At 36.8% G+C, this 21,352-nt stretch overlaps 1 protein-coding gene across 1 annotated transcript; it reads right to left on the bottom strand.

The window, feature by feature from the left end:
- Positions 1–2,905: 2,905 nt before the first annotated feature.
- On the bottom strand, positions 2,906–20,980 carry LOC120315891 (interleukin-17 receptor B-like). Its single transcript, XM_039360898.1, has 12 exons — positions 20,584–20,980; positions 19,638–19,662; positions 18,094–18,219; positions 16,547–16,656; positions 14,655–14,781; positions 14,283–14,330; positions 12,408–12,562; positions 12,060–12,128; positions 10,865–10,949; positions 8,951–8,974; positions 6,035–6,124; positions 2,906–3,981 (listed from the first exon to the last, which is right to left on the bottom strand). The coding sequence occupies exons 1-12, from the start codon at positions 20,653–20,655 to the stop codon at positions 3,404–3,406; spliced, it is 1,509 nt and encodes a 502-aa protein (XP_039216832.1). The 5' UTR covers positions 20,656–20,980; the 3' UTR covers positions 2,906–3,403.
- Between the last annotated feature and the right edge of the window lie 372 nt (positions 20,981–21,352).

The raw sequence follows: 21,352 nt of genomic DNA, 5'->3' as shown, positions 1-21,352 counted from the left end.
ACTTCCTGGCTACTAAACACACATTATCTAAGCATCCGCAAGTCACTTTATTTCATTAGATTTAGATTCTGATTGACTTCAAGGCAACTCTGGATAACTCACAATTATATTTCTATCATCTCTTTCTCACACAAAAACTGACCCACCAAATATATAATATGAACTATATTTTAAAAATACCTTTAGACAACACACTCTAATTCCAAAAATCTATGCAACAAGGGGACTATATTTTCCCTATCCAAAGTCTTGAGAGAATGCCATCAGAGTAGGAGTTACACAAATCTTTGAAGAAAGTAGGATCTTATTCCAGAGAGCAGTGCAGCTTGTGAAGGACATACTAAGGCATGCCCATCATTACCTGTGTTGTGGCAGTGGTATTCAAGGGCAGTGTAGACTACATTTCAGAAGTCAAGCCACAAAGGGATAAAGGCATGAGTGGCTGTCTGAAAGGCCCAAGTGCTGCACAAGATGGAGCTGTGCAAAGGCCTCATGCTCTTCAAGCAGAAGTTGTATGTTGAAAACCATTCAGACTGGGCACTAAATTTAAATACTGCCCCATCCAAGATTAAAGATGGAGCTGGAGGATGCTAAAATCTATAGCCACTCAGGTTCTGCAGGATTAAACCAGAGTTGTTTCTCCACATCCAGATCCACACACCGAGACAGGACATCAATAGCATATTTGGCTGGTTTAGGGTTGATATATATCTATTATCAGCATAATAGATTGCTGAACTGATGAATTACCTCAGCCTGCAGTTTTATGTAGACTTTACACAAGAGGAGCAATAGCATTGAATCCTGTTAGCACGTGACACTGATGTGGCTGAGGGAGCAATCTCTTTCCCCAATGGAAAATAATGTATTTGTCTAAATTTGTTGTTCACATTCCATTAAGTTCAAGGCTGTTTAAGTTTTTAAAGCAAGTGCCGGGGAAGCTTCTTTCCTGTCACATTCTATAACAAAGTAGAACAAAACAAATCACAGCTATGATTTGTAAGTTTTGACGGAAGCAATGCATATCTGGGGTTTGGCCAACACATTTAGCTGCCAGCAAATCAAGAGCATATGAGTCAGTACAAGAGCTTGTGAAGAGGAACCAATAATAATCAAGCTTTATATTGCACAAATGAAATGCTTGAGAAATCCACATCAGACATAGGAAGTAGGGACATACTTTCTATCATGGGCCCAAACTGTACAATGATTTAAATATACTTGCCAGTTTGCCGAGCTCTGGGGGAATCAGGAAATTCAGGCAGTTCAGATGAGTATAAAAATATATTGCAAGCTCAAGCTCTCTACAAGAATCTGAGCTACTAACAGTCAAGGGAAATGAGCAGGAATTAAGAAAGCATTCAAGGTGGGCTGGAATTAGATCTCTTGCAGACATGCAAGGACTCACGACTTATGATACATTTGACTCCTCCCTGGTCATCACCTACGCAGTCCTTTTAATCCCTGGAAATGAATTAGCAGTCATCTCTGTTATGAAATTGCTACCGTTCACTTTCCTAAGTATAGGGGCACTATAGTATCAGAAATTTGGAAATAATTTTATTGGATAGTTCTGAATAATTCTAAATTTCATTTGTAAGTATAGTTCAATTATAAAGACAACTAATGTCTAAATTAGACATCACTATTGATGAGAAATATGGAACAAGGAGTTAGAATATCCCATTTGAGCAAATCAACAGCATTTTAAAGAACATTATATATCTTATGATCGAAAGTTGAAATGTTTATTGGGTTCTCAGTAAATTTGCTAAGGGTTGTAGGTCAATTTCAATTCTGTAATCTGAAAGTGCAGTATGGGAGGAGGAGTACCCTTAATGTATTTTTGGCTAGTTTCTCACTGTCTTGTTTTGAATCATTTTTTCTACATTTGTTTATATAGTATTCAGAAAAAAAAGTCAGAATGTGAATGTCATGCTGAACTGTACATCAAACATCTGGCATTTACCAATTTATTGTGCATGGTGTAACCAAAAAGTTGGTTTTACTTCTATGGGATGAAGCTTGTATTTTTTTTTCTTTTAATGATCCTGTAATTCCTTGCATTGGAATAGAGTCTGGGCAGCTGAATGGAGCTGAGCATTTACTGGCTGGATGTTCTTCCTGATGCCTATGCGAAGCTCACAGCAGTTATTTTTTCTTTGCACCCAGAGAGAGAAATATCTACCACAACCTAGGATTGAGCTCATAGCCTCTTGACTGTGAGGCGAGAGCTCCACCTCTAGGCCAGGGCTTTTCAACCAGTGGTACGGGTACCACCTGTGGTACATTGGCACCCGGCGACCATCCTAGAAAAGTGGTAGCGGGGGAGGGGAATGAGCTGAACCGGTGGCAGCACGGCATAAGCATGAGCGAGAGATGGCTGGAGCTTCAGGACTGTCAAGGCTCAGCGGAAGTGCCAGGATCAGTGCTGCTTTCCAGCTGATCAGTGCTTCTTTAGGGCTGTCAGGGCTCAGTGGAAATGCCAGGAGCAGCATCAGGCTCCAGCTGGAGCTCGGCGCTGATCCTGGTGCTTCTGCTGAGCCCTAAAGAAGCACTGATCAGCTGGAATGTTGCAGCATCTCCAGGGTCTTGTGATTTACATCCAGATGCTTGGCAACTGATTCATATTTATGACGGTCACAGTGTCCCAGGGTCATGTGAAGTGACCAAAACCTGCTGCAACCACCTAGCAGACAGGGGAATAAAAACCAAACACCCCCCACCCCACCCCTGCTGCCAATCCCCAACAGAAATGCTCACAACAATGAAAACCTCGGACAGGAGGAAGAGCGCTGCCGGGCAGGCAGGCAGATGTCTTGCTCAGCTGTGGCTTGGGGGGCACGTTTTTCAGTGCCATTGTAACTTCGACTACCTGTACTTTATCACTTTTTTCCTTTTTTGGGGGGGGGTCATCAAGTTTTTCACACCTTGCTAGGCAACTGGTGGTACTTGGATGTTGCCATATTCTAAAAGTGGTACAATGGGTGAAAAGGTTGAAAAGCCCTACTCTAGGCCTCTATGCTGCTCCAATGTGATGAAGTTTCTATACTAGATTTAAAATTCTGGATTGGAGATAATTGCTTCCTTTCCACCTTTGCATTGGCTTTCTAGTAATATACTGGACAAACTAATATTATTACATGTGATCATGGTGTAATCCATTGATTAAAAGTAATTATTTATGCATTTTACTATTCCCTGTTTCTACCTTTTTTATTAACTTTTATACCAATATTTAATTTTTGTATTGTTTTTGTTATTTTTGTATATTAAAGCAGTAAAAGTATAAAAATAGTGTACAAGTATTATGGATGCAAAATGTATGAATATTTCCAACTTACAATATTAATTCACTGTTACAGTTAGAAGAGAAAAAAGAGTAACAATCCCTGTTTTAATACTATACCTGCAATCCAGGTCTAATCCTAAATTTCCAGTTCCACTTCTCCTTTGCAGCTTTATGTCTCTGATTTTGTAAAACGTAAAGGTCTCTATAAAAAGAGTCTATATCTTTCATTAAAAAATAGTTTGGGCAGATGCTCAATGGGCTTGGGAGAACTGGGTCTGGATGGGTTTCATTGAAAGAAACTACCATGTATTTGCAAAGAGAAGAATCCATCTTCCAATCACTGCAGAAGAAGTGTAATGCAAGAGTGAACATACATTCAGAATCCTTCTGGTTTTCTATAATGCTATTACAGGTTGAATCACATGAAGCACTTGAGTGGGTTGGGCAAAGAAAAATGACTTTATCAGCAATTTCTTTCTGAGTAGCAAGCCATTGCACAGGTCCTATTTCAGCAATTCTCCGTTTTTGCCACAGGTCTATTATAACATTACTTTGACAGTATTCCTGTAGAAATTCAGCAAAACTTAGGACGGTATGCTGTAAACAGGCTTCTTGAGAATATACAATAAGAATTGTTATGGGTGTTTGCGCTGTTATAGGATGGAATTGAGCCAGATTACTTGCTGGACCTGTTTAAAAAAAAAAAACAGCATCACTGTTAAAATAAAACTTGGAGCAAGCAAGTTGAAATTTAAGTAAGCTGAAAAAACAGTATTTGTTATCTTGGGAATATACAATGGCACATATTTTCAAAACAAATTTAGCTTACAAACATAGTTTAACCTTCCTATGGAACAACAGTATGCTGAATTATAATGAATATGGTACAGATAAATTCCTCTTTCAAAAACAAAATAACAAAAGTTTGGTTAATGAGGCCAAATCACTTAGGAGAAGCATTGATTTAGTCAAGTTAGCTAATTCTTTGGATTGTACCTAAAAGGTAACTTGAAGAGCAGTTATAGATCAGCTGAACTATATATAGAAGAGTGAAAGGTAACTCTTCAACACTATGTTTTCAGACATCTGTCTTCTCATCCTTCTGAGGATTACCAAAAAATAAGCATATAAGAGAAAGGACTGCCTTTAATTTAAAAGCATTTTCTGTCTGCCCAGGGTACACAAGATGAGCCATTATAAATGCCCTATTTGAAGAATCCACACAATCATAGTGGGAATTTAATGTAATGTAGGCTGCATTTCAGATTTTCAGACCTTTTATCACTAAGTGTTGAGGCTGAATATACAATGCTTCCATGACTATCTGCATAAGAGGGGAACAAGTAAGGAAATGTATCAGTGCAAACATCAGTGCAATGTATAAGACAAACATCATGACACATAGGAAAGAGTGGAACATGCAGTGACACCACGGCACATATTTTGTCATTTGGCCACCATTGTAATTAGGAATGTATGCCAATAAACTGAGGAAAATTACAATCAAACATCAACTATCTCAAAGAAAACAAAATTATCATGGAAGCCTAAGCCCATTATACTTTTGTTATATATTCGCAACAAAGGCAGCCTCCAAGACATCAGAATTATCATCCCCAAATTTGCAATAGCACGTGATCACCAAGCTCTACCATTTTGTACTTACCTACCTCAATGTTTAGAATAGATATTTCAAAATGAACAGTACATTCAAAAGCACTTTGTGTTTGAAAGAATAATGTTTATATTTTGTCCTTACAATTTTCTTGCTTATCTTAGCTATACAGTAATTTACCATCTTGTCTCATAGGAAGGAAGCCTAGCAAAATAGTATCAATATCAGTGCTTAGTAAGAAATTGTTTCAATAAATGTAATTTTCCAGGCACTACTATGAATAGACTAATCAGTTCCACTTTTTAATGGAAACAAACTAACCACCAAATTATCTTACATGTTTCCCATTTTCATGCACAAAACCCAATGATTCTAGACTCACAACACCAACCGAACATTGAAAATAGATACATTGGTAGAATATTTCTATTCTCTAGGACAGTGGTCCCCAAGTTGAGCTACGCGTGCATGCTGGCCCACCACTCACAGGTGTGCACTGGCCTGCCACTTGTTTAAGTTGAGCTGTGCTAAGTGTGCGCCGGCCTGCAGCTCAATGTTTCAAATGGACCGCAGCCTGGTAGTGGGTCGTGGCCCCTGCTCTAGGACATTGTCATTGACCTCATGCCTGTAATTATTTCATTTAAAACATTTCATTGTGGAAAAACTGCTAAACTAGAATTCACTGGCTTAACGGTACAGTATTTCTCACAGATTAAAAATAAAGTTTGTTATCATATGCCGCATCTTAACACTTTCCGTAGCAGCTGCTTTCTGAGTAATTTTGACTGTCTGCATCTTTTCCGTTCAATGTTTGCTCTAATCTTTTAAAAAATTCTCTCCATTCTTTCTCATCTGCCTACCTTCCAATCATAGATATATGCCATACTCAAAACTATTTGCATATACTTGTGTTTGAGATGCCATAGGACTTGCTATTTTCCCAGTAAATGTTACACAATACATGTGTATTTTGAAATCCTGCAAAAATCTGGATTCAGAGTGAACACTTCTTTTTTCCCACTCCCCCTCATGACACAGAACATTTCAATGTTCTAAGTCTTCATTTGTGGACAAAAGGTAGAGGAGGAACTATAAGCAAAACAATATAGAATAAGGTAAGCTCTTACCATGCCTACTCTTGAAATAAAGCACAGCAGCAACTATGCACACTATCAGAAGTAAAGCGATGGATAGGCCAGCATATATTTTTCCCATATCTAAATGAGAAAGAAAATGAATTTGTAAGATTGCAAGATTCTTTTAAAAGTTTAAAATTAACTTAATAAAAAATGAGCAATTGCCATTTCTAATTCTCAAATGATTGTAAAATGCATTCTCGTGTATACAAGGGGTGATACAGCACAGATGGAGGTGAGACATTAGAGCTTAAATGAGGAGAAGTGGGAAATGGAAATGGTTGTGGGTGGTTCAGTCTCTAAATTCACAAGACTAATAAAACAATCTTCTGACCATAGTTTAAATTAGGAATTGTCAACTTGAAGCTTCCCAGTCCATTTTGTTGCCTTTGGATGTCTTCTAACCATGATTGCTGAAACCTGCCAATTGGTAGACATTTTGACAGGCTAAATAGGTAAATACTATAGTGAAAGCTGAAAATAGGAATATCGCCATTAAGAAACACAACTCAAAACCTTCTGCTAAGAACTGAGCCCACTTTCTTGTTTGATACATCTACCCTCTATGTTGTAATTCCCAACCTCCCCATAATGTTAATATTGACTCTGGCCACAAATATGTTGCTCATCCTACCACCATTACAATCATTCACACAAAAGGTATAAAAGGAAAAAAGGCCCACCAATAACTAAAATGGTAGCCAGCCACAATATAGAACTAATGGCTAAATGGAGTTTCCATATTCAGAGTCATTATATCTGGTTATCATATGCTCAGAGACACACAAAGGAAGTCTTTCTTTGGCAACCAAAGCCTGCCTGTGTCAGAATAAGGACCGTGAAGAAGACTTTATGATATTTCCAGGACTTATTGCTTTTAGAATGCATAGAGCCAAATATGGGTTTAAGCTTCCATTGCTCACTTCCCAGAATGAAACTCCATGCACTCACACATCCACACTCCTTTGCCAATAAGTAAAACTCATCCTGGGAATCTTCTCTATGTTTATTGGGGTCTGTAACATCCGGAACAGCAATTTTCCTTCTCAAGACAGTTTTGCAATCTCCGTTACTAAGGCAGACCAATAATTTTTCCCTTGGGGATTTTTTTCCATGGTCTGATCTTAGCCCATCTCTTAGAAGCTGGTCATTAATTGCTATACAGTATGTTCACTTAACAAACCATTTTAACTGCTGTCTCTATGTCATAATCAAGATAAGGGATTTCAGGTCTCTCTTCCGCCCCAACATGTAACCGCATCCTCTCTTCAAAGAATATTCATTCTTCATTCTCTTTATGTCATTACACAAAGATGATAAGCGGTCTGGAGGCCAAACTATGATGTATGTTTAGCCTAACAAAGAAAAGGATTAGGAGTGACGCAATAGTTGTGTGGCTGTCATAGAAAAGAGGGGGTTGATCTATTCTCCAAAGCACCTGAGCACAGGACAAGAAGCAATGGGTGGAAGCTCATTAAAGAGAGGTCCAAATTTCTTGACAGTAACAACAATTAACTAATGGAACAATTTGCTTCCCGGAGTTATGAGTACTCCATCACTGGTGATTTTCAAGAAAAAATTGGACAGCAATTATCCGGGATAGTATAAGATTTTGGGCAAATGCTTGGACTAGAAGACCTCCAAGGCTCCTTGCAGCCCGGGGATTCTGTGATCATCATATTATTACCCTTTTTCACAGTTATCATTTGAATTTATCTTCCTCATTCACAATGTTCTAGACATAAATTTCTCTTCATATAAACCCCACTCTCGTCATTTTTTCTTTTTTTCTGACATGAAACTGAGTAGCCAAAGATAAAGGTTATCATGGTGTGGTTTAAATTGAATGATACAGAACAAAATATCTAAATAAGCAATTTAGATACCATTCTGGGGAGCATATAGAAAGGTGAATTTTCCTGCTGTCATCTTCTTGTAGCTTAGTATATGATTCCCATAAACTTGTATAACTTCCAATAGAAGTATTCCTCAACTTATAACCACAATTGGGATCAGAACTTCTGTCGCTAAGCAATGCAGTCATGAGTTGTATCTGTTCATGACTTCTCTTGTTATGATAATTAAACAAATTTGACTTCCCTTATAGACTTTGCTTGTTGGAAGCCCTCTGGAAAAGTTGCAAGTGGCAATCATATGACTCTGGGACCCTGAAACTGTTATATTGTGTTTCCCCAAAAATAAGACTCAACCAGAAAATATCCCTAACGTGACTTTTCAGGACGCTCGCAATATAAGCCCTACCCCAAAAATAAGCCTCAGTTAAGATCGTCATCCAGACACATTTAGTACCGTATTTTCCCAAATATAAGCCCTAACTGGAAAATAAGCCCTACTGCATCTTTTGGAGCAAAAATTAATATAAGACCCAGTCTTATTTTAGAGAAAACATGGTGAATATTTGGGTACTGGTTCCAACTACCCAAATTTTGACTACGTGACCACAGGGATGCTGCTATGGTCGTAAGAGCAAGGACTGGTCATAAGTCACTTTTTTCAATGCTGTTGAAACTTTGAAAAATCATTAAATGAATGGCTGTAAGTCAAGACCTGTAAGACTCAATTATTCCATTGAACCTTGACCATTCTCACCTTGACACTTTTCTAATGAACCCTGGCATTTTTCTATCAGAATGTTACTGTCTCATGGAAATAATCTTTTATTGAAAGAATTGTTTTCCTGATGTGCCTTTCTCAATATGTTCCTTCTGGTACTTTTTCACATGCTGTATATGTTGAAATCTGCCTGGAAAATTCTTCCTGTTTCTATAACTTCTTTTAAAGGCCACTTATGCAAATACATGGGATAAAGGTATTCATTATCACTACATTATACAATGATTGGCATTACATACTAATGCTGAAATTGAACAGAACATTATCCAATACCTGGTCTGTCTGTAGCTTTTGGTTCTGCAAAAAAAATGAGAATTCATAAATTGCTTGACTTAACCATGTACAATTATATTTATAACCACAAACTATCTGCTATATTTTCAGCAAACCCCCCCCCCCACTAAACCTGAATGAAGATGTTTTTATTCATGGTTAACACATCAACATAATATTTGCCTCTCTCCCCATCTCCTCCTCAAAATCTGACCCAGGCAATATGGGGGCTGTCAATGAATTGCATACTATGGGTCTTGGCTGCCTGCCTATTTCAAGAGAGTGCTTTGTTATCTTATGTCTTGCTTGCAAATATGTCAGGGACTCCTGACTGATAAGGAACTGGAGGCTAAATCATATAAAGAACGGTTTCTGGAATTAATTAGGTCAAGTTTAATGAAAAGAAGGACAAGGGTGACATGATAGCAGTGTTCCAATATCTAAGGAGTTGCCAAAGAGGGAGTCAAGCTATTCTCCAAAGTACCTGAAAGCAAACAAGAAGCAACAGATGAAAACTATTCAAGGAGAAAACCAACCTAGAACTAAGGAGAAACTTCCTGACAGTTAGAACAATTAATCAGTGGAACAACTTGCCTCCAGAAGCCGTGAATGCACCAACACTGAATTTTTTTAAGATGAGATTAGACAACCATTTGTCTGAAATGGTATAAGGTTTCCTGACTGAGTAGGAGGTTGGACTAAAAGACCTCCAAGGCTTCTTGCAGCCCAGTGATTCTGTGATCGTCATATTATTACCATTTTTCACAGTTATTATTTGAATTTATCTTCTTCATTATTTGAATTTATCTTCTTCATTCTAGAAATACATTTCTCTTGATATAAACCCTACTTTCATCATTTTTTCTCTTTTTTCTGACATGAAACTGATAAAATACTGAGTAGTCAAAGATAAAGGTGATCATGATGTGGCTTAAATTGAATGATACAGAACAAAATAACTAAATAAGCAATTTAGAGACCATTCTGGGGAGCATATAGAAAGGTGAATTGACTTTTCCTGACTGAGCAGGGGGTTGGACTAGAAGACCTCCAAGGTCCCTTCCAACTCTGTTATTCTGTATTCTCTATTACTTATCCACCAAGATTACTATTTTATCTCATCCTCCTCTAAAATTGCTCAAAGCAACTAAAGTAGTACCTTTCCTTATCTCTAAATTCTTTTATTCTCACAATCCTGTAAAAAAAAAATACTCTATAACTTAAGAGTCAGTCTGAAGCTGCTTGAATGAGGCTGTAAGGTTTTCCACTTAGCCTCACAATTGCCCCAGCGTTACTCAGGAATTTAAAAGAGCCAAAGAAACTCCTGAGCCGAGGTTTCAACAAAGATTACAACTTTATTTTGATCAAAACAGAGAAGGGGCCGCCTTATTCCTCTTCGTGGCTGGTAGAGGAATGAAGGCAACAACCAGAAAAGATGTCTTCCACCTTTTATACCTCTCCAGAACAAAAAGATCAGGTCTTGGTACCAGGCATAAAAAGGCACAAAAAATAATAATTCTTAGATGTGACTCATACACAGCAACCCAGGCTCCACCTGTAACAACTTTTCCCCCTCCCATACTGTGTTCTTTTCATATAAACAATCACCTGTACCTAAAGCATGAAGCCCTTACTTTTCCAATATATATATAAAGCATCTGATCAAGCAGTTAACTACAAAATAATGATTACAAAATAACAAAGCAATGATTACATGATAACACTATAAGTATCAATATAAAATGGTTACTATATATAAAATAAATGCTAATGTCAAACTTAAACATACTAAAATCCTAAGCACAATAAAATCCCTTCAAGCTTTATAATCTCACTGGCCAATCTTAAGCTTACACTAAAAAAATTACCTTAATATTTCCATCCATATACAAACATTTAAAAGTCTCAACTAACCAGGGATAGGTTCTTCGGTGCAAACTGTTTGATAATATGAGTATCTTTTGCAGTCATTTTGACATCCTGGAAAATAAGGAATTAGCTGGAAGAGAAACAAAATAATAACACTGGAATTATTATTAAATACAGTGCTCCAGTATTGTTTTTATACTTAATTTTGCATTGAAAATTCCTTAAAACAGTGAATACAATGGTGCGGTGAGAATACAATTGTAGAAAAGAGATCCACACTGCACTTTTCCAGTTGAAAAATAAAAAGGGCAAGTCCCATCAAAATTAAATCCATTATGGCTAGCTATACAATATTTGCCATTAGCATAAATTGTTGGAGAAACATTTATAAGATAGAATTACTAAATTTAGGTCCACCTTTTTATTAGTTATAAGTTAGTTTTCTTTCTTCTAACTTAGTATCCCTGGGACAAGATGAGGTGCATTTTGTCTCCTCAGACAGGAAACTAGAGTATTTCAGAATCAGTAAAGAAGTTTTTATGGGTTTACAAAGCGGGCGAAGCACACATGATAAGTTTTAGTAACATCTTATGTGCAAGACATTGATAGAAGGAAATAGGGTATAATCAAGCAACAAGAAATGTGATTGATTATAACAAGTTTAAAATAGATTCTGTATACTAGGTCATACCTTTTAAAAGCCGAATTCCAACTTTCCATTAGTTCTAATTGCCTAACTTCCTCTTGAAATCTAACTACAGAAGTAAAGCTATACTAAAAGCTTGCTAATTAATAACTGCTATACTTAAAACTCTTGCTATGCTCAGGAGCCCTATGCTAAAAAAAGTAATACTTAAATTGCTTAAAATTCTTCCACATTATCTTGTAAAAAAATCCATGATAAACATTACAAATTGCATTCAAGAACAGAGCTGTTTTTAGAAACAGTTCCCGTTTTTTACAAATATATATTAGGGTCATCACCTTTAAAAAACATTTATTAAGATTCTTTTCCTGCAATATGATTATCCCCCCCCAAAAAAAATGTCCATTAAACTATGACCTCTTACAGCAAGAGAGCACTGGCATGACTTACTTGAATCACTACCCCCTCATACACATTGATGAGGCAGATAGCATCAGGTGTAACTTGTGTTTCAGTGTTTGGGCCACAGATCAGAAACAGTAATAGAGTCCTTCTAATTTGACATTTTCCTTACAAACAAAAATAAAATCTTACCTCTTTAAATATTAAGTTTCTTTCTTGATCACTCATTCTTATTTTTTCAGAAACTCTAATATTGTTTCCCTATTCCAAGAAAAATTCCAGATAAATGTATTACAGAACTTTTCAAAATGTTTAATTTTTTTTTAAAAAAAGAAATATGGCACTTTTTATTTCTTATCTGTTTAGCTTGTAATTGCATGATGTTTTTCAAAAGCTAATATTTAATTTTGACTTTAGCATTTAATTTTACTTTATCCAACCTGATGTCATCTCATCAGTCCTAGTCATGTAATTTGACAATTAGTCATCGTACTCATTCCTAGTTTTATAGCTAAAGAATATATATATATATATATATACCTTGGTATTAGGCACAACATGAAGAATTGAATTATCGCATTCATCAGAGTCACAAAGATGGATTTTATATTTGGAACAAAAGTTACTAGGTGTAAAATTCACTTCTAGTTCAAATTCCCTGTTACATATTGTTATATGTGGATTCCATAAACTCCCTGTGAAATTTAAAAAAAAATTAAAACATGACTGATGTTTTCATTGTTTTACTTTAAAGCACACATTGCTTTGCAGATCCTGGACACAAAAATGGAAATAATTATAGAAATGATTAATGAATGTCCTAAAAAACTGGTCCTTTAAAACTGGCATTTTAAAAAATTACTTCTTTTTCAACATTTTTTTCTAAAGAGATTAATATAGCATTTTCCTGCTCTCATAATATGTTTTAGAAATATTTAATTTATTTGTTTATTGTATTTACTGTGTGTTTCAAAATCATCCCATGATTACTAAATAAGTGATTCCTTTATCTGAAGAATCATTTTGCAAGTAATTTCTAGGTAAATTTTAGGTGACAATTGTTGCGTGAAATGGTAAATCTGATATTTTCAGACTGGACAACTGGGGAATAATCTGTTTCCTAGCACCAAAAGATAAGAAATTAACCTCAACTAAATTATGTAAGACAACCAGGATCTCTTACTTGTGTTTCCCTGAAAATAAGACCTGGTCTTTTTTTTCCTCCAAAAAAGGTACCAGGTCTTATTTTCAGAGGGAGATGTCGTTTCCACTCACCTCTGATACCAACAGCTCCATCCAGTCAGCCCACTTCTTCTGCAGCCGAGGGAGCAGCTTCATTTTGCAGCTGAGAATGGAGCTCTGGCCTGCATTTCGCAGTCAAAGGCCTTTCCAGAAGGGCATTGCAGTCGAGAACTGAGCTATGGATTCAATCCATAGCTCAGTTGTCAGCTGCAAAGGCCTTGCAGAACCGAGTTATGGATTAAATCCATAGCTTGGTTCTCGGCTGCAATGGACTTCCGGAAAGGCCTCTGACTATGAAATGCAGGCTTGGGGAAACCGCAGAAGAAGTGGGCCGGCAAGGAGAGACCTGGCTGCAAGGTAAGTAGGTGTGCAGCTCCACACCCCCACCCCTGCCCTAGGTTGATTTCTAGGTCTGTGCCTCACCCCAAAACTAGGGTTTATTTTGGGGGTAGGGCTTATATTAAGCCCACCCCAAAAAATCAAGCTAGGCTTATTTTCAGGGTAGGTCTTACTTTCAGGAAAACAGGGTATTTAAGAAAAGGAAAATGTCAATAGAAAAAAACCCAACCTGGTGCCTGTCACTTGTGTTAGGATGACAGCCCCAGATTTCCTTTTGTAACCTTCTCAGAGTTTTTTCAGTTGGGCATACTATAAAAATGTTAAATAGATACACAAACAAACAAATTCCTCAACCAGCATTAACCAGAGACTGTGTATTGGTAACTATCTGCACAGCAGCAAATAGGAGAAAAAAGAGGTTGTTTTTTTTAAGTAACTTCTAGTTGAAATCTTACAAGGAGACAATTTTGTATGCCAACGCTACATCAGTCAGAAAATAACTGAATTGAAAACCCATGACCATATCCCAGTGGGATGCACAATTTCCTTGAATAGATTTCAGTTCTAACAGGTTACAAAGCTATTCTACATAAATGCAAAAAATGCATTAAGGGCTATTAATTAAAATGGGCAGGAAAAGTAACATAACTAAATGTTCTTTTGTAGTTAACTAACTACTGTAGCATCTTCGTCCTTTTGGTGCCACTGGATTCCCTGGTATTTTATTTATGATTTATAGTTTATGGTTACCATTGCATTTAGTATCTTGAAATATGTTTAATAATAAATTTTAATGTCCCTTAGTGTAATGAATTAATTAAAACAATTGCTTACCTTTTTCTATACATTTTTGGCAATATTTCAAACTATTATCTTCACAGTCTGAATTTAAATAAGAGTTTGTGCATTAGAAATTATGAACATTTATAATATCTGAATCAATTGATTCTAGTTACGAGAAAAAGCTTTTAAAATAAAGATTAGGAAAACTGCATGAAAGTATAAGCCATTGAAGAGAAATGAACACATTCTAAATCAATATATTAGATATCATGCTTGTTCTATTTATCAAACAAAGCTCGCTGGACCCATTACTTTAAAGTATATTTGTAACACTTTTATATATTTATATATACATATCATCTTAAAATTACAGAAGCTATTTAAAGATGAAAATTTATAAATCAACACTATTTAATCAGTTACCTGGAGAAGTTAGATTCATCTGTGTTTTTGAATGATCTTGATCTATATTTGCTGGTGGAAGGTTGTAAGCATCAATGAAGTACTTAGTATTTTCTTCTACAGAGAATCCAACAAAGTTGAATTGCCACTGTAATTAAATATATTTGAAGGTTATATAATTCTGGATATGAACTAAACCACTTCCTTTTTCTGAACCATATTCTTTCAGAAATATAAGCAAATCAGAAGCGTACTCCTCACTTACTCCATTTTCCACTACTGATTGGATCTGGTACATTAATAAAATACTAAGATGACAATATCACCTGAAAATGTTTAATGGGATTTTCTAACTGCAGAATTATTGACCAAGGATAGAAAAATTAGGAATCAGTTGCTTCCAAAAATCATACATGATGCAGCTTGTTGGTCTAAATCTGGTTTATATCAGGCACTACCTTGCCAGAATTAAATCTGTTATTTGATCAAAACATCTTGGGAAGGCTTGTTAAAAGTATCCCCATCATAAAACTGAAACAGAATTCAAATGGACAGTCATTTTTCAATTATAAATCCATACCTGAAGCAGCTTGAACCACATCCAAAATTTGGATTTCTCTTAAAATAAAGCCATAGTATTCTAATTTTTAACAATCTCTTAAATAAGAATTTATCCTTCAGTGTTTAGATATAAATTACTGTAGTATAATTCTTTGAGATTTATTGTGCACTGATTATCATCGATATTTATATATTAATTGGATTTTGACGACGACCTGCAGTTTTTAAAATCAGTATAAGATATTATGTTATTTCATTTATGGAAAACTTATAAAATATTGAAAATTCTTATCTAACAAATATCCTATCTTGCTCATAAATTCTCTATTTATTTTCTGAGTTGTTTTTCTTTTTTGTCTTATTTTGTCTTTTTTTCCCTTCTTCCCTTTTCAAATATGTTTCATGAAAATACAATCATCATCGTCATCATCAATACCATCAAACAACAAAATCTGCCTATAGAAAGACTCAATAGGTGGATAAAAATGTCAAATCCAGTCTAAACATCTGGCTGACTGTGCAATCAACCATAATAATGTGTTACCTCCATCTGAAAAGAGGACATGGACAAGGTGACAAGCCTTTTGTGTGGCAAACCCCATGCTTTAGAATTCTCCATTCTAGAGGTCCATAAAGCTACTTCTATCATGGATGTTATATAAATTTTAAAGACAGTTTTATTTCACTGGACCCTCAATCCTAACCTTAATTGGCATATATTTTGCGGAGGGTTAATTTATTAGTACTATTGTTCTTTATAATTTTGATTTATTTCTTCTGTTGCTTTTGTAATCTGACATGCTGTGAACTAAATATGTAAACATTCAACCTTTGACTTGAGTGAGCATTAAATAAGCACATATATACAATATAATATTTTGATTTCTTCAGTTGCCTAAAAATTTATCTTGGGTTACTATTTATTTACTGGTCGTTATTGTTTACTGTCCAACATAGGATTTAGTAGAATTTTAATATACCAAAAAGTTCAGAATAATTGTGTTTTTACTCAAACAAAACAGAAATTCAATAGCTGAGTCGACTTTCCATTTTTATGATATTTTAATACCCATTAACCAGAGCTAGTTATCAAAAAAAATATTACAGAACAGAAGCTTTGAGCACATTTGGAGCACTGAAGTTTATTTTCATCTCACAATAATTTTACATAAAAACCAGGTTTTTGTCATTTCAGTTCAGAAGATTTTTGTTCTATTGTACAGAGTCTAACTTATCATGTTATCTTAAAAGAAATAATTTACTATTGCATTAGGTTACTAAACTGAGTAAGACCATATTCTATCAATACAATATAATAGCAGCAAACCACAACTTTTAAAAAATGTTCTTACTTTTTTATGCTTAGACATGGTTTGACTTTGAAATGCTTCTAGGTAATCACATCGAATACAGCCTTCACGGGATTCACATATCTTGGTTGCCTTCAAGTATTGTATACTGGCTGCAAGAAAATTGTTTTGTCAAAGAATTCTAGTTTGTTTTCAAGATGTTATCAGTAACAGTGCTATTCCAACTATTACAGATCTCCCAAAGACAAACAATGGCAGATTTGTGTTTACTTTACTACCTTGAGTCAACTCTGCATTCTAGCCTATTTATCTATCTTTATGGTATCCAATACTGAAATATATATTTGTTCTCTTACTGCTGGATTTTAGAAGTAATCAAAGTGTTTTGCATATCCAAATCAGACAGGAATCAGAAAACAGAAAGGAATAATAGCAAAGGAAAACTGTTTTAATCCTCCCACCCCCCAATTTTCATGTTAAAAACATGAAAAAGCCAAGTGTCTGAGACAATCATATAACTTCATATAACCACCTTGCAGGCTTCTCATGGGTACCCCAAGGTTTTTGGGAAAACACACTTTAAGGGCTTTCTGGAAGGCTACCAGGATGGGGCCAACCTCACCTTGGGGGAGTGATGTTCTAGAGCAGGGGTCCTTAACCCCCAGTGTGTGGACCAATACCGGGCCGGGCATGCCAGCAACCGGTCCACACAAATAAGCAAAGCCCCATTTGCGGTATGCAGGCAGCACTCAAAACCACAACCCCTCCAGTCCGCGGAAAAACCTCTCTCCACGGAACTGGTCCCTGGTGCCAGGGGACCTCTGTTCTAGAGGGCAAAGCTGCAGCAGAGAAGGCACATCTTCTGGGTCCCACCAGATAGAATTTCTTAGCAGGCATGACCCACAGCATACACCTCTTGCTGAACTGAAGGGATAAAGAGTCATAATTGGGAAAAGGCAGTTCCTCAAGAAACCTGATCACATACAATGTAGGGCTTTATATGTCAAAATCAGCACCTTGAATTGCACCCAGAAGCAGACAGGAAACAATTGCTGCTCATGGAGCAAATGTATAATGTGTGCCATCCTAGGGGCACACATAACTGTGAGTAGAGCCACACTATTCATCAACTGAAACTTCCAAATGCTCTTCAAAGGACAGCCACATGCAGAGCATGTTACAACAATCTACTCTGGAGGTGACCAGGGTATAACTGTGAGCAGTCTCATGATCCAGGAAAGTGTGCAACTAGCACACAAAATGAAGTTGTACAAAGGTTCTCCCAGCCATAACTGCCACCTAAACCTCGAACAGGAATTGTGAATTTAGAAGGACCTCCAGATTGTCCACCACGTCTGTATAGGGTGGTGCCACCTTATCCACTACCAAGATGGTAAAGTCCCAGATCCATCCAAAGCCCACAGCCTTCAGACACCAAAAAAAATCACAACATTGTTTACTTCCCCTTTAAAATCAGAGCAGAAAGGGCACATTATAAGAGATCACTGCAGTATTTATTATATATCAAAGTATTTGTTATATTTAATACAAAATATTTATAGGCCTGTTACATAAAAAATGAAATTTACCATCTTCATTAAGGATCCAACTTATGTTAAATTTGCATATTCCTTGTATTTCAACAATCTTGATGCTGATATTAAAAAGATCTGCTGGTGTGAATCTATGTTCTTGTTCCAACTCAGGATGAGGCCCTTGCAAAGAATGAAAGTGAGGAGTTAATACATTTGCAGTGAAAACCTCCAGTTTATTAGGCTAGCCAACTAGCCTACAAGGTCTTGAAGCTTTGGATGCTTTATACTCCTCCTTCTCTGAACACTACCATTCATTCCCAGAAAAATCCATGCTGGTGGCACATCATCTGGAGTTCCTTCTGCCTTGGCCATCCTTCTAGAAAGGGTACAGAAATGCCAATAGCTACAGAATCTATAGGAGCTGGATTGGAGAGTTTGCCAGTAAGAGTCCAGCTGCAGTATGACTCTTTTTTGATTATCCTACACCTTCCTCCAAGTGAGACATTTAGAATTAAAGATCTCTTGATAGACTTTGGCAGCCATTTTACTTCATACCTTTCTTGAAGGAGAAAATGTAAGAAGAATCAAAATCACACAAAAATGCATGTGTACTAATTTAACCTGGAGAAACATAGCCTGCTGTCATCATTAAAATTCCATATGCTAAACAATTTGAAATGTAATTTTCAAGATCATTTGCTTATTGTACTCTCTTCTCAAGTTCTTATGATGGCTAAAACTGTCATCAGAATACATGCTGATTCAGAAAATGAGCAGGAATGGGATGACATTAATTTTTTCAAAGTGCAAAATTTTTACACTGAAATTTAATTGTTTTTCCATCAAATGATGGAAGTGTGATCTTGGAGTCCTGAAGTACATAAAAAGTTCATGCAAAATCCAAAGCCATCCTTCCTATGCATAATTTTATATATCTGCTGCATTTCAACAATACCTTTAGGAAGTATAAGCCATGCCATTCCTTTCCAATCCCTTGTGTTTTCTTTATTCACTTTTTCTGCTACTTATTCACAATTGGAAATATTAATAGAAATACTATAACAGTATAATGTTAAAAAGAATTCACGGTCTCAAGTCTACTCATTATACCGCCCTTGAGAAAGTCACTAGTATTTATTTACAGACTAACCAACAGCATTGCATTCTTTAAGTATTATTGCTTTAGTTTGCTTTAGTTTGGAACAGAGAAGGTTAACCATTATCTTTAGGAATGACAAACTGGTCAGATATTATTCAACTCAGTGGAATCTAAAGGAGGGTTCTTCACACAAGAGGCTTTACAACAGACTTAAGGCTGGAGACTTCAGTTCTTTCCTCCTTCTGTGACACACTGATTGTCATCTGTGGCCTCTGTCTGGCCTTCGTCTGGCCTAATCAGTCAAGGAAAGGCAAAAGTTAAGCAGGCATATGATGAGTATACTTGTTTAGATGCACATTGATTAAAAAGACCACAAGGACTTCATATATTCGTTGTATCTTAAACTACCTACAATGGAAATGGGGTGCATGAATGTCCAATACTTGCAACAGAATTTTAACAATTTTAACCCTTAAAAACACATTTTATTTATACATACCATCTTCTTTATAGCATTTGATAGGCTGCAACGAAAAAGAAAATCAGGGTTAAAAGAAAAGAAAATATAATAGTTACTTTCTAGAAAAATTGTAAACTGCCCAGAGTCATTGAGATGGACAGCTATAGAAATCAATGAATGAATAAATGAGCCAGCTTTAGAGTACTAAAAAGATTTGGAAATGCTGACATTATTGTGTTTGTATTCCACCGTCCTCGAAGGTGTTCATTGTTGGGTAAATGGATTCATTCCTCTTTCACCTTCATCATTTTTCAATCCTAACAAAAAAAACAATTACTGGCAAAATGGATGTTAACCAGTCAGCTAAGTATGGTCTCAAACTAATGGGTTAAGAAGTTAATCTACAGCTAGCTATAGATATGGCATATATATAATATCTCCAGCAAGAATACTATTTTCAGCTGAATATTGAGCTTTAAAAATTTTTGTAACGTATGTATTTGAACCCAGAAATTATTTGCTTTTTTACAAGTCCATCAAGAAAGCATTTCATCCCCAATCTCTCATCATTTCTACTAAAAAACAGTTCCTAATTTCAGAATTAAGTCTTTCAAAAGTTTATTTGCACCAGGCTGTGACTAATTAATTCTTGGCTTTTTTAAAAGTAGTTTCCCTAAGCATGCTATTATAATAGAACTGTTGCTGATATTTCAACCGACACAAATTAGATAAGCCATACTTTGTAGAACCGCCCCTCTCCTTCCACCACAAGGGGTTTCTCCCAAAGCCCTGAGTGGCAACTAAATATCTCCAAAGCAGAGGAAGGGGCGGGCCATTTAAAAGCTACCTTTCCCAGGCAGGCGTTCAAGCGCCTGAGCTTTCTTCAAAGCCTCCCGAATTTCTGCCCGCTACCCAGCAGGCGAGGGGCAAGGCTCGAAGCCAACGCAGGGAAGAAAAGGCGCCAAGCACTTTGGGCATCGCTTACCAACTGGGCTTCTCCCTGGAAGCTCTTTCTGCTCAGCATCCAGCCCAGCAGCGCCCACGCCGCAGCATTCATCCCGGCCGGCTCTCCCAGGAGCTGCCTCTTAGCCTGCTCGCTCTTCTCGCTTAGCCTCTTTGAGGAAGACTCAACCAAGCCTCCTAACCTACCCCTCAGCCACGTTTATATCTTTCCTCCGCCCCGCGCCTCACCGCAACCTATACCGTAGCTCCGCCAGGAGCTCGCTGCTCAGAGGGAGCCCTGCCAACTTGGGTTATAAGACGAAGAGATAAGAATCCTGTCGCACGCTGCCTTTCGAAACCGAGAAGCCGGAATGTGCAGACTACCACACTAGGCGAGTCTCGGTTGTGGAGATGTGTGGACTTCAAGTCTCATGTGTGGGCTTCAACTCTCAGAATGCTGACCGCAGAATTCTAGGAGCTGAAGTCCACCCGTTTGTCAAGCTGCCAAGGTTGGGAAACACCGTGCCAGAATTTACAGGCTTCCCACAGGCTAAAGAATCAGTCATGCCTTGGATGCTGGTAGAGCAGCACGTTTTGGGTAATTTCTTTAACCTGCGCCCTCTTAATTTTCAGAGGGTGTGAAGGGAGTCCTGGGGCAACTTAAATAACAGGTCAAAATTACTAGCATACATTGACTGTATTATTTAGTCTCTGGCTGGAAGGCAGAAATTTAGGGTGAGGGAACAGAGCTCAGAAGAAACAAGGTAGCTGCCAATAGTGTACTGTATTTTTCCTTTATTGCTGTATTGTTA

Source organism: Crotalus tigris, unplaced genomic scaffold (assembly GCF_016545835.1).
Source record: "Crotalus tigris isolate CLP2741 ecotype Arizona unplaced genomic scaffold, ASM1654583v1 scf7180000019181.594810, whole genome shotgun sequence".
In the NCBI taxonomy this organism is placed as follows: domain Eukaryota; kingdom Metazoa; phylum Chordata; class Lepidosauria; order Squamata; family Viperidae; genus Crotalus; species Crotalus tigris.
This window is presented reverse-complemented; position numbering and strand designations above follow the sequence as displayed.

Coding starts and splice junctions, on each gene's coding strand:
- LOC120315891 (XM_039360898.1), bottom strand. CDS start 20,655: ATGAATGCTGCGGCGTGGGCGCTGCTGGGCTGGATGCTGAGCAGAAAG. Junction 14,782..16,546: donor CCATGTCTAAGCATAAAAAA/GTAAGAACATTT, acceptor ATTTAATTACAG/TGGCAATTCAACTTTGTTGG. Junction 8,975..10,864: donor CACCGAAGAACCTATCCCTG/GTTAGTTGAGAC, acceptor TTTTTTTTGCAG/AACCAAAAGCTACAGACAGA.